The 18,535-nt window shown below is 29.2% G+C and overlaps 1 protein-coding gene across 4 annotated transcripts in view; it reads left to right on the top strand.

Annotated features, from left to right (window-relative positions):
* The window catches only part of LOC107448157 (peptidoglycan-recognition protein 1), a 32,486-nt gene extending 16,657 nt beyond the window's left edge, over positions 1–15,829 (top strand). For 2 of the 4 annotated variants that reach the window (XM_087153797.1, XM_087153799.1), the window contains 4 exons: positions 1,889–2,202; positions 6,929–7,264; positions 9,303–9,603; positions 14,210–15,829. In XM_087153797.1, coding sequence (XP_087009923.1) covers positions 1,950–2,202; positions 6,929–7,264; positions 9,303–9,603; positions 14,210–14,264 — 945 coding nt within the window. In that variant the 5' untranslated portion in view covers positions 1,889–1,949 and the 3' untranslated portion in view covers positions 14,265–15,829. Of the gene's footprint in view, positions 1–1,888; positions 2,203–6,928; positions 7,265–9,302; positions 9,604–14,209 lie in introns of those variants that run through there. The other 2 variants (XM_087153801.1, XM_087153800.1) reach the window with 2 other exon arrangements.
* The last annotated feature ends 2,706 nt before the right edge of the window (positions 15,830–18,535 follow it).

Below are 18,535 nucleotides of genomic sequence, written 5' to 3'. Positions count from 1 at the left end.
AAGATAATCTACATCTTTTACTTAACTTATAACTATTATTTGTTTATGTATTTTGTAGTAACCGTGATATATTTTTGTTTTGTGTACCTGGCAACTTCGGTGAAAAAATATATCGTGAAAAAATGGAAATCCTTGTGAAAGAATATAGAATGTGTCATTTAAGAGAGTTGATACTAGACGGGCTTGGCTTACTCGAAATACAATGAAAAGATGAGATGCTAATACAAACAAATTCCATGTTACAACAACCAATCAGAATCGAGATACCCTCTCTATGTCACTTGCAGGTGACCCATTATAATAACTTCTAAACAAGTAAAAATTCCCTGAATCTAATATTTGGCTGAAAAATTTTTATTTTCAAAACTACAATAGTATTGTATTTGTATTTCAAAAACGTAATGAAAGCATAACGTTCTATTTTTTTTTAATTTTCTTAGAATTTAATCTTCGGTTATACTTTCTTTCGAGGTACCTCTTGGTTCTTAACTAAATTGGTCGCCAGAGCGATGTTGCTTAATTTAGGGCAACCCGTACAAAAACCTCTAGATAAGTCAATAACATATTTCCTATTTTACTCTATATCAGAATACATGAATTAACATTTCTTATGTTATTTCCTTGTCGTTATTTTGATATAAAATACATTTTTTTCGAGTTTTATTTTTTTATGCTTGAATTATTTGGCAGAGTATGCCACGTAAGCAAAAACACAGAAATTTTCCAATTAAATTTATTACTCCATTATTGTCCGTGGCTTTAATTTTTCCTACCTAAAACATATCAAACCGTTTTTTTTTTCCTTTTTTTTTTTTTTTTTTTTAAAGAAGAAGGAAACAGGCAAATGTCATTACAAAAAAATACTTCTATTCGCTGCGTTTTTCCATTTTCCATTTTATTAATGCATCTGATGACTTCAGCAATCTGATTAAGAATTCTCATATTAGTCTTGTTTTGGTGACATTTTATTCAAATGTCTTATGTCATGGTAGAATTCTAGAAGACGAACAACACGGAATTCGAAAATATATACCAGTTCTCTTAATTTGACATTTTTTCTGTTATATGTATGATTACATCTGAATGGGATACCTGCAAGAGACCTAGTGTAAGTATCTCGATCCTGATTGGTAGCTAAAACATGGCATTTGCTTACGTTAGCAACTGTTCTTTGCATTCTATTTCGAATAAGCCAAGTCCGTCTGGTATCAGTTCTCTTAAGTGACGCATTCTATATTCTTCACAAAGAGTTTTTCACAAAGATTTCAATTCTTTCACTATATATTTCCTACTTAACACAAAGACAGGAACGAAGCCTTGTAAAACATAAACATCGAAGTTGTCAGGTACACGAAGCAATATTATATCACGCTTTGCAATAAAATACAGTAACAAATAATAATCTAAGTTAAGTTAAAAACATAGACGAAAACTAATTATATTTTACAAATTTGATGTGTGATACAGCACTGTATTTAATTAACTTTTCGTTAATTAACATTTTAACTTAAGTGGGGAAACTTAGACTCAACTTTAGCACGCTATTTTGCTTATAAATCATTTGCTGACGGTGACGTCATTGGTCACATGTGTGGGAGTCCGTGTCTTCTTTTTCTTGAAGTGCAAGTATCCAGTTGCGTTAGTGAGAGATATCTTCTGTGGTCAAAGCCTTTCAGTTGGGTAAATTTAACTTAAACCATTTGAATCCCTCTCAAAAATTTTAAATTGACCCTTGCATAAATTCATTATTGTCATAAACACTAGATTTTATTTTAACAAATCTTGTTAATCATTCTTATCTCAATCTTCTTTTTTATTCTCAAATGAAAATGCAACTAAAAAGGAAATAATTATTTTAATTTTTGTTTCTTCTTACATCTTTTTTCAGTTCTACATTGGAGTCTGATGCCCTTTCTTGTGGTCTAAAAATTATAGCTAGCCGTTCATTGATGGAATTCTTTGAGGAAAATAGTACTGATTTAGTGAAAGATATTTATCTCCAAACTGAAATGTTAAATATTCTTTATAGGAAGCTGACATTCCAGAATAAAACAAACAATTTCATAGTCAAGTTTCATATTGAAACTATTATTTTACAAGGTAAAGATCTCTCAGAACATTCCAGTCAAGAATTATCGCTTGAAGAATTAATTAAAAGCTATAGCCACGATAAATCTTTTTCCCAAGCTTGTCTTATAGTCGGTAAGTTAAGCTTTTATTAAGAAAGGTGTACCGTAATTATTAGTTTCATTGATCGTACAGTTTTTTTCTCACTGATTAAATGTGCTATAATAATTATAGGTTTTAAAATGTTTTATTTTGTCTGCTATAAAAATATTCATACTACTGAGTGATGCTATCAAAATAAGCACAAATGGAAGTAGAGGTGAAAATAACTAATCAGGCAATGCTATAGTCCGCTCACCAGGAGTTAGTACTTGACTCCACCTCCTCGGACGAAGAGTTCATTTCAGCGAGGGAGTTAGAGGAGAAACACTCTTGAAATTGAGTCAACCCTTCATGCGCGCCAAACTCAAACAGAGAATTCTTTTTCAGTCACTTACTTCGCTTTATCATCTGCTATTATACCTCTCATTATTCTATCTAATTAAATATATTGCAGCAAAATGTCCCAAAAAGGACAAACTATTCACTCAAAAGAGTGAATAGTTTGTCCAGAAATATCATCAATAGTTTGTCAAATAGTTTGAAAAAGAAATATCATCAAATTTAAGAAATATTTAATGCTGAAAAATGCATATAAAGATTGCGAAATAAAAAAATTTTTCATACGATCGTCAAATAGCAACCTTGTTCAAAATTGTTCACATCCTTCTCCCAAAAATGGCGAAATAGTATCGCCGTATACCACGTGATGAAGGCGGAGCCAAGTAGCAACTCCTGGTGAACGAACTATATTTATATCAAGTCCCCTGGTGGAAAACAAAAAATAAAAATTAGAAACCCAGACTTTTGCTTCGTCATCAAAAGTGAAGTTGGTGAACGTTAGCAAGTTAGGCTCTATTTGTAAATATTTCGTCAGTTTCCATAAATTTGCAGCTATAATAGCTTTATTTCTTTCAAAAAATAGATATAAAATTCAAAATTCCTAAGTTTATTCACTTAATTCAAAATAAAATTTAAATAAAATGTTTCTTTATTAAAAATTTGTTAAAATAAATGCCCCAAAGGATGTATAGTATGTTAATTCAAAAACTAAATTTTTGTTTTAACCGGAAGTTAGCTTAACTTCTAAGAACTAGAAAGTAATTTGCAGAGTTTTACTCACTTGATTTTAATAAAATTACTTAAGCCTCCAGCATAAATTTTGTATGTTTTAAAAACAAATATCTGTTTTTTATTCTTTGTAATTTTGTTATACATGAGTAAAAAGCTATTTATATATATATAAATTAATACTTTTAAATGATGTTCGAATTAAATATTTAAATGCTGTACTCCTCATTGCAAATATTCTTAAAATTGTACTAAAATTTTTAGATAAATAAATTGTGGTTGATTTGATTGAAAAATGCTGATTGTGTAGCTATTGTTTATTTCCTTGGCTTAATGTTAATGAGCAATAATATTGTGTTCCCTCTTTAGAAAGGAGAAGTAAAATATTTAAATATTTTAAATGTTAAAGTTTTCTTGGTAATTACAGCAAAAAGAAGTATGAATTTTTGGAAAAATAAAATTCCAAGGTATTTTTGACAAAAAACGAAGAAGAAAAAAACTTTTCTTGTATTATTAGGAATGATACTGGTAAACTTCACAAATCTCCTCTGTATACGTCTCCTTTTTTCGAGAATATAGAGGTAATTTAAGGGAGGTTTTTTTTTTAAAACAGGCAAATGAGGCATTGTTATCAATTTATTTTCCCCTAAATTGAATGAGATCAATACCGAGACGATCGGAGTAAATAGTTCAGAAGTTATTTGGCTTTTAGATACCAAATCTGCAAATTTATACTTTTACCAATTTATGCATCTGATATTTCTATCTAAACGAGTGAAGCATCAAGTCAATAGAACTAGTAGTTAAAAAGTTGCAAGCGTTTTCATGTAAAAAAAAAGTATTACTTTTGGCATGACATAATGCACTTTTTACTTTGCTATCGCTAGGCATTCCAAACTTCAAAAGGAATTTTAGATTGCAGCTACCCCTTTCCCTTAACTTGATGTTTAAAAATTCAAATTCGTCAAGAAAGGTATGCTTAATCAGAAAAAACGCGTTTTTTTGTCTGATTCCTAAATAAATTAGTAACTAGCACTAATTAGTTAGCATATTTGAAAGCACCCTAAACCATTAGATCCATTAAGGTTGGCTCTTAGTAAAAATATAATCAGCAATAAAAGTTGTTTAGGGTGTTTTTTTCTCAACACTGATTAAACGATATAGTTACTATAAAAGGGTTGCTGTTAATGTTTTCGCTATAATTTCAATACCAACTACTTCAAATATCTCAGTAGATGTGTCACAATAATCTATAAGCTATATTTAATGAAAGAGATTTGTCATGCTCTATTTTTATCCAGACTTTTTTTTTTTAATAGAACAGAGATACGGAAAATTATGAACATTACTGCCGATAATTTATCAAGATATAATACTAACGAAAGAAATAGGATTTTACACGTTATCACTCTAATAACGTTAACAACTAACTGCTTTGGTGTATCTTTTCCCAGAGTAGAGATATCACAAAAAAAAATGATTTAATACTTAGAAATAACTATATATATTTCACAGACTGAATAATAAGCTTGGTAACAAACATTTTCTGTAGAAATTTCGGAATCATAATTCCGACCCTTGCTTTACCGATTAATTATTCATAAAGTTGCAGCAATTATTTCCTAAAATTCTGCTTTTTTTCTGTTAAAGCCTTTTAAAGTATGTATTAACTTATGGTTTCTCTTCGCGAATGTTTTGGCTGCCTAATGCGTCTTTTCGTAATTTAAATATATTTTCCCTCCTTATAACACTTAGGGATTATGATCAAGCTTTATTTCAGTCGGAAATTATTCATTTATACCAGCCAGATTCAATTGATTTGTTCGTAAACTTTTATACTTTGCACCCATTTCTGAAATAAAACTTAAGTTTCCAAAAAAAAGAGTAAATTTTACGCTGAAAACCAACATGGCTTAGTTCTTTGTGCTATATATAGATGAAAAATACATAAGAGCAATTTTGACTTTGTGTCATAGCATTTGACATATAGCATAAGAGCATTTTGACTTTGAGGGACATATATGTCCCTCACTGGGATATATATGTCCCGTAGATATTTACATCTCACAGATATTTACATCTCACAGATATATACATATCGCTATATCTCACTGATTTTATGTGGTAATATTAACATTTTAGCTTAATTCTTTAGTCTAATTGGCAGAATTTCATTATTTTTACCTTATTTCAGCGATTAAAGTCGTAATTAGTCTTTTTAACGCAAAAGAAAAAACTGGTTTTGAAAGGGTTGAAGAACATAAAAGATATGTCTGAAGTGAAGATCTATATATATATTTCTCTTACACGGTGACAAAAAAAAAGCCTCATTACAACTCCCCGAATGGCAACGCTAGAAAATCGACCAATGATTGCCGTTAAAATTTCACATGCCAAATCTAGATGAGGTGGCTCAACATATAGCGCTTTTAAAAACAGAAACTGAAATAACCAAAGAGAGCATTCTTACCAAATGTGATCTGTTCCGAAAATTACCCTATCAGCTGCGGCAATCTCATACTATTAGGCTAGGCAAAAAGTGAGTAGTCTTCGTTGATAGATCTCTGTTTTAGTATTTCGTTGAAAACGCTTTTTTTATGAATTTATATATTACGAATTTATTTGACAATTTTTAATTTATATCACGAATTTATTTGTTTTATTATTGTTATTAGTTATTCATTGAAAAATGACTCTCAGTCGTGCTGTTATGCTTTAAGATTTTATACTATGGCACATTTCTAATAGGTTTAACGAATTACATGTCATTTATTTGAATTCAAATTTATTTTAATGACTTAGTATTTACTAAAAAGATGTATTTTTTTAAAAAAAGTAAAGTTGTTGTCTGGATTTGAATGATTGTTTTGAATTCTTAGAATTTAGTGCATTTGCAATGTACCTAAGTTAGTAGCGAGTGCGAAGCGAGCTTGGTTTGCGAAGCAAACCATATAAGATTGCGCAGCAATTTTCGGGGGTTGGCGAGCGTTAGCGAGCAAGGGGCGCAGCCCACTAGTATTAAATAATCTTCCATAGCCCTACATAGATGCAATTTTAATCATAAGTTTGAGTTTTCTTCATTTAAACCATTCAACAATGCTCTACAGCCAGTGACTTTGACTTTTGGGAATCTTTTCATTCTTTGAAAAGTTTTGATTATTTAAAAAAAAAACTACCTTCTTAATATTCTATTCTTTCCAAATCTTTGGAAGCGCATTTTATTTTATTTTCTTCATCTAGTAAACCTGGAGATCTCACCTTACAACCACCATACCTGCATCTTATTTCTTTTCCTTGGTTTAATTATCTAACTCAAACTTTTTCTCGTCCACATTGGATTAAATCAATTATTTCTTGCTGCAACTTGTTTATAATATTTCTTCTGAACCTCACTCATTATCTTCTAACAATCTATATTTTGTCACTGAGGAATGCTCTCGGTAATAAAAACGAAACTATAATATGTCTAACTTTTTAGCTTTATTTTTGTTCCATTCGTGTTGTCCAGTTTTATTTGTAAAACATACGTTAAGAAAGCTCTAAGGAACATGAACAAATATCGATTGTTGTCTGGTATAGAAATCTTAATAATGCCTTCTTAACTAAACTTTTTTGTTTGAATTATCATTAAAAATCATTATTCATAATACAGCAAAGCAATTTCTTATTTTTATCTCTAATACACCTGCAGGATTGGATATGAAATTACCAAACACCGAAAAGTTATTCGATCAGTCACCTGAGACTGGAGAAGCCTGTATAGATGGTAAGAACATCATCATTGTGAGTCATGGTACTTCAGAAAATCCAAAGCCAATGGCTTTCTACTTTGCTTCATATGTCACAGCTATAACTCGAGCTCTGGCATCCACTGATAGTGATAAAGTGTGCCATTTAAGCTCTTCCGAAAACCCTTTAGTTATGATTGAAGAATACTTTCTCTCTAACCATATTGAGCCTTCATCCTCCTATGGAATATTCTCTGATTGTTACATTCGAGAAATAGAAAATAGTTTGTTAAACAAAAGTAAGTACGCTTGATAAATATAAGATTTAATTTAAACTTTCTATATTTACAATAACCCAAATTGCATAGTAATCTGTTAAATGCAAAGTATTGATTTGAAGGTAATGAGAAAATATCATTGCATCATTTAATTATAACATGCTAAGTTTTTGCATTTTAATATTTTACTCAAACTGAGCCTTCATCCTCATATGGTATATTCTCTGATTGTTACATTCTAGAAATAGAGAAGAGTTTGTTAAACAAAAGTAAGTACGCTTGATTAATGTAAGATTTAATTTAAACTTTCTATATTTGCAGTAACCCAAACTGTATAGTAATCTGTTAAATGCAAAGTATTGATTTGAAGGTAATGAGAAAATAACATTGCATCATTTAATTATAACATGCTAAGTTTTTGTATTTTAATATTTTTCTCAAACTGAGCCTTCATCCTCATATGGAATATTCTCTGATTGTTACATTCGAGAAATAGAAAAGAGTTTGTTAAACAAAAGTAAGTACGCTTGATTAATGTAAGATTTAATTTAAACTTTCTATTTTTACAATAACCCAAATTGTATAGTAATCTGTTTTATGCAAAGTATTGATTTGAAGGTAAGGAGAAGATATCACTGCATCATTTAATTATAACATGCTAAGTTTTTGCATTTTAATATTTTACTCAAACTGAGCCTTCATCCTCATATGGAATATTCTCTGATTGTTACATTCGAGAAATTGAAAAGAGTTTGTTAAACAAAAGTAAGTATGCATGATTAATGTAAGATTTAATTTAAAATTTCCAATTTTTACAATAACCCAAATTGTATAGTTATCCGTTATATGCAAAGTTTTTATTTGAAGGTAAGGAGAAGATATCACTGCATCATTTAATTATAACATGCTAAGTTTTTGTATTTTAATATTTTACTCAAACTGAATACCCTGTCTTTGAGACATTTTAAAAGGTATATATTTTAAAACAAGAACGTGTATTTTTGAAGAAAACCTCAGACATTTATTAGGCAAAAGCTATCGCAAGTTGAAAGTTAGATTTTTCGTTTAACAACAAAGAAAATAAAGATCAGAACTGCTGATAAATATTCATATGACTTTCACAATGTTAATTAATCTCCTTTTCCAGCATCAAGTATTTCATCTAACATGATCAACATAAGATGGTGGTAAAAGACTTTTCCTAAATATACTCTTTCTGAATAGAATAGGTGTCTCTAGGTTACGTGATTTTCTAAATATCTATACTTTTAGTTAATATATCTCTCTAAATATCTCTCTTTTGGTTAAGACAGGTCCTAGAACACTAAGTAAACCACTGATGTTTCCCCATTTTTGCACTTTATTTATTCTCTTATTTTTTATTTAATTTGTTTCAGATATATTTCCTTATGTTGTTTCATTCATTTACCTAGAATACATTATGTAGTTAAAATTTGCCACAGTATAGACATAGTGCCTTTCAACTAAAAATTTAACTCCAATGCCAATTTGTAGGTAGGTGTTTTCACATTGACTGGTTATAATGGCAAGGAGTTACAAATTGACTTTAAACAACTTCTAGAGTTTAATGTTTGAAAATGACAACCCTACAAACTAAGAATACAACATGCCAAATTTAAATCCATTTTGGAGAACTTGCTATTGTTTAGATTTTCTCTTTAAACTGGTACTCAATATCTAACTTAAATTTTTTACCTATTTCCTATAGCTTCTCATTATTTAGACTCGTTAAAACAAAGTTTTAAAATGCTAATTATCATTAAAATAAATAAAACAATATTTAAGAAGAAAAAAATCTATTGTTGAAAAAAATTTAACTGCATGTAAAAACAATAATACTTTATATTTATACTATAACATTTATTTTAAGTTATAAAATTCATTTTACCTAAGAAATGCACAGTAGTCCATCAAAAGAAACTTCAATTTTTTAGCATTTAATTAATGAATAAATTTTAAAAATTATAAAATATTTCAATACTTTCAATTTTTTTCTCCATAAGGCAAACTATATATTCTCTCTTGCCTTTGTAAACAGAATGCTTGAAGAAAACTCCCTTTTGCACTGGAACCTGTCCTGGAAATTCGTCTCACTGCCCCACATGTATTCCATCAAGACAGCCATCATCGTGTGAGAACTTCTCAAACTGTAGAGCCTTCGTGTGCTCTGCAAGAGGTCTAAAAACTTGCCTATGCAAAGGAAAGGACGAATGTATCACGTGTTGCGTCGACGGAGGCAAATGCCAAGTGACAGAAATTCATGACGTATATTTTTGGAGGAGACACATATTTTTAGCTTTTCCCGACGGTTCAAAATGCAGCAGTAATAGAAGTTGCTAGTAAGTACAACTTCTCACTCAAAGAAAAACTTTTAAAAAATAAAAAAGGTGAAAACTGAAGCACTATTTTGTGAGCCGCGGTGACTCAGGGGATAAGGCGATTGCCTCCCTATTAGGTGTAAAGGTTTGAATCCCAGCAGTGGCTTTTCATTGGCACGACAGACCAGGATGGGCCTTGGCCTTCTCAACAAGCCTATGCCAAGACATTCTTCCCTTAGCCAACGTTCTCCAGTTTATTATCTTTAAAATTTGTTGGTCATTTTCAAGGCAGTCTAAAAGTCTCAGGTTTGGCCGTCCTCTTTTTCTTGTACCTGTTGGCCTGGCACTGAAAACTTTTTTGGTTGCCCTGCCATCCTCAATTCTTATAATGTGGCCTGCCCATTTAATCCTTTGAATTTTGATAAATTTAATGACATCAGGTTCTTTATATGCTTTATAAAGTTCCGTGTTTGTTCTTCTGAAAAAGGTACCGTTAAGTTACCAGTCTAAACCAGGTTACCCAGCAGTGGCTACTTGGAACCAATTCTGCTTCATATTTTTGGAGAATACATGTATGGAGATGAATGTAAAACATCCTAAGTGGTATACGGATCATGCGTTAGATTTTCTTGCCGTCGTGTTAACCGTAGGTGGTTTTCGTGGTTTTCCTCTCCATGCAGCGCAAATGCGGGTAAATTACAACGAAAAGTCCTCCACAAAGGTCTGTTTGTCCAAATGGTTGATTCAAGAGTTCCCTTGTCTTCTGGTGGTTTGGGTTTAAAATTACAAGACTACGGAGTTGAGCATTCATAGTCGTTGACTCGAAACTGGGTAAGCTGTTCAACGCCGGTTGTATAGATAAAAACTATTTTACAAAGAAAAAAAAACAGAAAACTAAGTAGCTTTGTAATGAGAAAAAATTTGATAAATCTTTCTTATAATAAACAAAAGCAAAGATAAAGGATTATAAAAGAAATATTAGATAGAAATGTTAACCTCGAATTTAAGTATTAGACCAACAAATCCCTAAAATAATAAATTTTTGCGGATCAGCTTCTTTCATTTGTGAGCGTCCTTGATTTTTGTGTTATATAAGCTCCACCCGTATTATAACTTCAAGATTTGAGGTTGCTATACGTTCATAGAATTTGAACTATGTTTGAATAATAAGTTTAAATTAATTTATAACTGTTTTTACAATTTATAAGTGAGAGAAGCTTGTTTAATTATACGGTTTAGTTTAGAAGTTTATCTGAGTTAAATTAGAGTCCTTTGATAATAGCTGTTTTCTACAAATCAATTACATATCTACTTTTTACAGATTATTAATTAACATGGGTTACTTTTACCAGCATAAAAGCATATTCAAATAGCTAAATTTTTAAACAATTTTTTTTAAAAATAAAATTGTCATAAAAATTCAGATTAGTAAAGGAACTCAAATACTTTGAGTAGAGCCTGCTTTGGGTTGCTTGTTATTGAATCTTTATTAAAGATTTTTTAATTGTAGGAAACTCATTTGTTTGTAGTAAGATTTTTATTCTGATAATATTTATTAAGGATTTTTTTTCTATGTGATTTGATAGATTTGTTATGAGGAATTGAGACGGGACTAATTTTAAGCCTCAAAGAAATTATGAGAGTGGTACTTAATTTAATGTCAAAACAAAGTCAAACATATCTAAACAACTTTTCCGCAGAAATTAATTAAATGAGGTATTTGCTGCCCTGAAACCTAAATCTGAGGCTGACATTCTTAGATAGCATGGATTTTTCAGTCTCTCTTCTTGACTTTTGCTTAGCATAAAATAAATTTACCTGATATTTTTAATTACAAAGCAACTTGTCTGATTTTTCTTTGTTGCCTAATAGTTTTTCAGTCTGATGGCTTTTTTCTACTTTTTAAAAGTTTTATTTATGTTAAGTTTTAATTAAGTTTTTTAAGGTATTAGATAACTAAAAATACAACTAATAACCCATCTCCCTCTAAAAATCGCGATTATTAATTCAAATACAATTTGGATCATAAAGTTTCTCATGCTCATTATAGTAGCTCTAACTAGAGCCCCTGAATTAGAATCCTAGTAGAGTAGCCTTAGCTTTAACAAATTTAATAAGTTTATCTGCAGCAAATTGTGTGTTTACGAACTCAATCACTCTCTTTATCACCAAATTATGAAACGATAAAATTTGTTTTCACTAATATAAAAAATTGAAAGGGTAATTTATTGAAATTTAAGCCTACGTAGGATTGTAAGTTGCAATATTCTGAATCAAAGAGAAATCTACGCCGCTTTCGATTAATAACTTGGTTGAGTCTGATGGCTTGTTTAAAATTTTACATGTTAAAGGATTTTAACTCTACTGTCGATTTCGTTTACAGAAATTTCAATAACTTTTCAGCGTCGTTTTTAATTCTAAAAAGCGCATTTTCCTTCATTTTAAGACGTAGCTGATATTTTGGTAAGATCTTTTTATTTTTATTTTTTCTCTACAAAGTTAAGCTTCCCAGAAGAAAATTTTTTTTTTCAACTTTAACATGGTTGTGCCGAGTATATATACCTCGTGTAGTTTCTGACTTTTAAGGTTTGTGGCTAAAATATCGTCTCGCTTGAAAATCTATTGTTTTTCTTCGTGAATTATATCTTAATCAAAAATAATTAGTTAGTACTAATCCGGTAGCTGAGTAACTTCCATGCGCCATAATGGTAGCCAATTAGGAAAGTATTAGAAGAAAGATAGTTACATCGAAACTTATTTAATTATGTTGAACCGATTAAAAACAAAGACTTTAACAAGTCTATATTGTTTCAGAAAAAAAGTTTATTTTTAGGGGAAAAAATACTTATTTAATGAAACTTTAAGATTCATTACATAATTTGAAATTGCCTAATAACGAAAAAGGAAGTATTCAATTTTTCCAAATACATTTCCAAATATATTTTCCAAACATATTTTCCAAATATATTTTCCAAATATATTTTCCAAATATATTTCATAAGACAAATCATACAACTAAGTTATTTTCAACTGTTATAAAAAAATAAAAAAAATAAATATAAAATTTCTTGCAGTCAGTGCAAATTGATTTTTTAAAATTTTCGCTATGTTTTTCAGCGTGTTTCATATAATTAATTAAATGTAATCAAAAATGAAAATACATCAGTGTCAAATAAATAATTGGAGAAAGAATTCGTGAGAAAGCTTAGCTGTTTTAAGAAGGTTTCGTCTTGTGTCAGATACTACGTAACAAATGATTTCTTAAGACTCATAGGTTGCTAACTGGTATAAAATTCAGTAGGTGCTAGTGTTACTTCTTACATCTTTTTTACAACTTAGATTTACGAGCTTTATGCAAATTATCTTCATGCTAAGTGTTCATAAATCAACCCCTTTACTCATAAGTTGCTAACTGGTATAAAATTCAGTAGGTGCTAGTGTTACTTCTTACATCTTTTTTACTACTTAGATTTAAGAGCTTTATGTAAATTATCTTCATGCTAAGTGTCCATAAATCAACCCCTTTAATATATATTTTTAGAATCCGTATTAAAAATGATGTACAGAACATACACATTGGAAAGTTGTATATGTAGGTATGCAATAAAAACAAAATTTATCTGTGTCAAAACCTCACGAAATCAAACAATTAAATGTCACCAATTGGCTACTTGCAGCTAATCACATGGTTGTGTCGAGTCACGTGGTTGTGAATGTCATCTTAACGTTACATATTTCAGGAATGGGTTTATTATCAAACTGAATCAATTTTCATATCAAATTTAAGTGGATGTCTGCGAACGATGTTCTGCGTGTGCGTCGAACCTGATTGGCTCACCCACACGTGACGTCTCTTGCAGGTATCCAACTGATTTGAATTAGCGAGGATCTTTTCTGAAATTACTTTCTAAGCATGACTTCCAAATATAAAACTTTTCACAGGAAATCTTACCATTGTTCTATTTATTGATTAATATTTGATTCTTGGATTTAAAAACATGACAGGAAAAACTTAAACAATCTTAGACACACTTAATAAATAAATTATTTAAACGTACACAAACAAACTGAGAATTATTGCATTCTTATATTTAAGTGTAGCCAAAATAATGAAACAAAAATGTGAAATCAAACAAAATACTTCAATAAAAAGAAAAAAGTTGGTAGATTATTGATATTTTCATTTAAAAAAATGCTTTGAAATATTTAAAAAATCAATTACATATCTTAGAATAATGTTACAAGAGGTTTAAAGGGTTAAAAACAAATGGTTTAAAAAAGTTAAAAACAGAGCAGTTCATCACCAGTGATTCCCCCTGGAAATTATTTTCTCCATTTTACTCTAACGTATTATTTTGTATAAAATAATTTCCGTTTAATTAGACCTCATACGAAAAGCGTAAAGCGCATCAGTTTTGAAAGACGTAAGCGGAAAAAGCTGGTAATTATTTCAAAAATAGAATTATTTTCTATTTCTCAGTATACTTAGTAAAAAACTTAGTTTTTAAAATTTCCTTTTATTTTGTAATAATAACATTGTTATTGTACTTTAATACAATCTTTAGTTTTGCTATCACTAATAACTTGTTGATTGCTTTTTTAACTGACTTCTTTTTATTTTATATAGCAATGGTGCATGCATTAGAGAAAAAACTGGTCATTTAACCTGGATCTGGAAATAATGTGAAATCTCAAAAATTCCATGTCACTCTTTTTTTTAAATGTTAATTTCAATTCTTATAAGTGTATATTTCAATTCTCTTTATTTGTATTAGCACACATTTTAAAAGTACTATTATTTCCTCAAAGAGATATTTAGAACTAAGTTAAATTCTGTATATATTTGCATTCACATTTATTAACAGACTATAATGAAAACATAGATCACTGTTAAACATAAGAGCATTAATGTATCTAAATTTTTGGAATTACAGCACCAATGATACATTTATTTTCTGTCTACTCGTTGTTCTAATTATGCTGTTTTAATTGTAATCCCTAATTCCTCTCAGTTTATATCGAGACGGAGGCCCCCAAAACTAACCCGCGATTTGAAAATAGAAACAATTAAAGAAAATCAAAAAGACAGACGAATTCACAATTTCTTATGTTCCGCTAGAGGACATGTTTATTTATTCTCAACTAGCTTCAGACTATCTAGAAAACTGATCAACAGATGGCGCTGCTAACTGGAAGGAAAAAAACCTTTTTAAAATAACTACAACACTGTGGTGCTGCATCATAGAACCAGGAAATATTTTAATTACCATGGTCTGATATGGAGCCTAAACGTTTCAATGTTTCCAGTCAGCAGCACCATCCATTGACAACCTGCAAATAATTTTGATTGTAACTAATTTTGATATGTAGTAAAAGCATGTTGAACGAGGCAACAAGCTATACTACTTTTATTTATATCCTTCCATTTTTATTAACTGATTTTTCAAATCATTTTAGGAAGATTTACTATGAAGAACCAATTAACTTGTAAAATTACTTTTTTTTCGTTATTTCATAAACTCTAATGCCAAAAGAATTTTCCAAATTATTTGTTTGTTGTATAATAATTATGTACGTCTTTTATTGTATAGATTACATATCTGATTCTGTCCAAAAGTAAGCTTTTAACTTTAATCTCCTAATAAATATCATTTATAATTTTTTTGCTCTGATCAATGTACATTAATGCAATTACCCAAAATGCGCTAATTTTCAGGTTGACTTTTTCGAATTCGTAAATTTTAGTATTTAGTATTTTTCTTCCATGAAATAAATTAGTGTCTTCAAAAAAGAACACTTTTTAAAGCTGCCAAAATAGATTGTAAAATTTAATATGCAGCTACAAAACGTGGAACTGCAATACTCATTTACCTCTGGTGTGTTACAAGTTTAATTGCATGATGTATGTAATATAAAACGTTATTTTAGTTTTCAATCACAATTTAAGGTTTTTCGAAATTACCGTTATCGTGTCAAATCACGCTCTGTAGCCTATAATATGCTATTTTGTATGACTGTTTTGCGCTTCTAATTGTAAATTATGACTGATTGGTAAAGTTTGGTACAATAATTTTCTTTTAAATGAAATAAAATCCTGCCAAGTTGATGATTTTTTATAAAAAAAAGCTTAATAGTTTATTTTTAATAATCTAGATTTTTGTCTGTTATGAGTCCAGAAAATCTTTTTAGAAATATTGTACATATATAGTTGAAAATAAAGCTTTGCTTAGAGTTAAAGGTATTAAAACTGTGTTGTTTTTTTTGTCTGCTTTTTAGGAAAAAAATACTAGGGAATATATTTATTATTATAGAAATAAGTGCATCAAAGTTCCAGATTACATTAGTCAATTCGAAATTATCAAAATTTTTAATTGATTAATTTTTTTGGGAGAAATAATGTATTAATCATTTAAATTTAATTTCAGAACATTATTTCCAATTATTGAATACTAGCCGCTTAAGGCGGCCAGCTGTCCGCCAGGCTAAAAGTTTTCTCAAATAAAGATTTTTAAAACATAGCAGGAAATCTGAAGATTAGTGGACAATTAAAGTGTTCCCGTCCTGCAATTTTGTCTTCAATATTAAAATCTAAGTGCTTATCTGCTGAAACCTTCTGAAAATAACTAATTACATTTGATAAAAACTGTTAAAATAAAGAATAGAAAAACCAAAGAGATCCAAGGTAAGAGTGATCGTTAATTCAAAAACAATTAAATTCCTATTTTATATAGCTACAACGCTTAAGAAAAAAAAAAACTAAAATGCTAAATACATGAAAAGAACACGAAAACGAATTAATTTTTTATGGTATCAACTTCTATTTCCATATAATTTTTTATGGTATCAATTTCTATTTCTATATGGCGACAAAAATTATCGTCTTCGCTTAAGAAAAAAAAATAGAGCGTGGAAAGAAGAAAAACTTATCACAATTATGAACAACAACAAATATATCAAAGCGAAGCGTTCTATTTACGTATCGAATATGTTGCCACATTTTTAATACAAAAGTTAAACTTTTCTCCACTTTGATAAATGTAAACTAATGCGAACCTTACAATTAAATTATTAATTCATTCATACATTATTGGTTTAAGTTGTCGAAAATTAATATTTCAATTGTAAGGTTAGCATTAGCATACATTTATAAGAGTGGAGAAAAGTATATGCATTTTTCAATTCGCGATAGCAACGAACTATAGGGGGCGTTGTTGTATGAGACGCTTACCTGCGATTTCTATATGAACCGTCATTCAGTTACTCTGGAGACGTCGTTAATGTAGCGTGTAGCATTGCAACGTTCCGTCTTTATTGTGGCTTATTAAATTTAAAAAAGAAAAATGCTTGATCTTCTTTCTTATACAACCGAAAACAAAATGGTATCTCTTTTTATTAGAGAAGGAACATCCAAAACACATCGGAAAAATATTTGTACATTAACAGAAAAAAATATGTATATTCTTATAAGAGTTAAAACCTAATGCCCGAGAAATAGTATTACTAAATTTAATGATATAACATGAAAGGCCCATTTAAACTTTACATTCTATAGTTTTAAGAATCATATTAGTTCAAAAATTAAAATGAACAAAAAGTATACATAAGCCTCATAATTTTATGAAATTTAATTTTGTAAACAACGTTTTTTGACAACAATTTTTATCAAAAAATTTCAAGTTTCAATAAAAATCATTATTTAGAAACTAAGAAACGTAAAATAGAGAATGCTGACGAAACAAAAACAAAAAAAAAAAGACAATTCTTTTTTGTCGCCATTTTTAGTGCTACGAATATTCGTCTTTGGGATTTGCCAAAAACAAAACAAGATGCAATTTTATTTTTTCAGGAGGGAAATATTTTACCGAAAAAACGAAAATGTACCAATTACCACAACATAAAACTTTATCTTGGTAAACGTACGTTTTGGAAATGTTATTTCATTTGGAATCTTATTCATCAGAGTTCATATGGCGATATGATTGTTTTGAATCTATGCTAAACTCTATATCGGCTCATTTTCCACCGAAATCCGATTATCTATTTTGATTTTAAATAAAGTGTTTTATTTTATGAATTGTCGCAAAAATTTTAAGTGTAGATTAGCGGCTCTTAAAAACCGCCAAATCTGTAGCGGCGGTGGCGTTAATACGTTAGTACCGAATTTTTATTCCATACTTTTCTGAATCATATTACTTCAAACATTGGAATATACAAGAAGTATACATAAACACATAATGTTATACCATTTAATTTTTCAAAAAAAGTATTTTGAGAACAATTTTTATCAAAAAATTATAAACTAAAAAACGGAAAATAAAGAATTCTTAGGATAAAAAAACGATTTTAAGAATTCTTTACATTGAAATAAAAACTTTCATATTGTTTCTTTTTTTATTATTCTTATAGTTCTTAATCAGACGTAAAAACCCATTCTGTAGTGTAGAGAACCATCATCAAATGAAAAAAAAAATATTTACAAGCAAATTTTTTATTGTAAAAATCATTGCACTTACCTGATTTATGATTCCCGGAGAATTCCAAAATGATAAGTTCCTTGTTTGAAAACTTTATTCTCAAATAATAGATACATAGTTTATACCTTCATTACTTTTAGATAGCATACTACACAGCAAAATTTTATAATTGATATGAATTTGAATATGTAACTAAAAACAGAATAGCTGAATTCTAGTTGAACTTATTCTTTCAAAATTAAAAAAAACTTACCAAGAAAACGATTTAAATTAATTAAGAATCAGCAGAAATGGCACTATTTCAAGTAACTTGGATAATTTTTTATTGTTGTTTTCCGAATTATATGGATACAGAAATATATACTATTCTATAACTATTACAATTCTGTATGTTCTGAATTCATATTTATTCACTGGAATGACGAAAGCAATGTTGACTTCACTTTAATTCGTAATGAATTGAAGACAGAAGAAATGCA

This window comes from Parasteatoda tepidariorum, chromosome 10 (genome assembly GCF_982258835.1).
Source record: "Parasteatoda tepidariorum strain Cologne lab strain chromosome 10, Ptep-v5.0, whole genome shotgun sequence".
Classification (NCBI taxonomy): Eukaryota; Metazoa; Arthropoda; class Arachnida; order Araneae; family Theridiidae; genus Parasteatoda; species Parasteatoda tepidariorum.
This window is presented reverse-complemented; position numbering and strand designations above follow the sequence as displayed.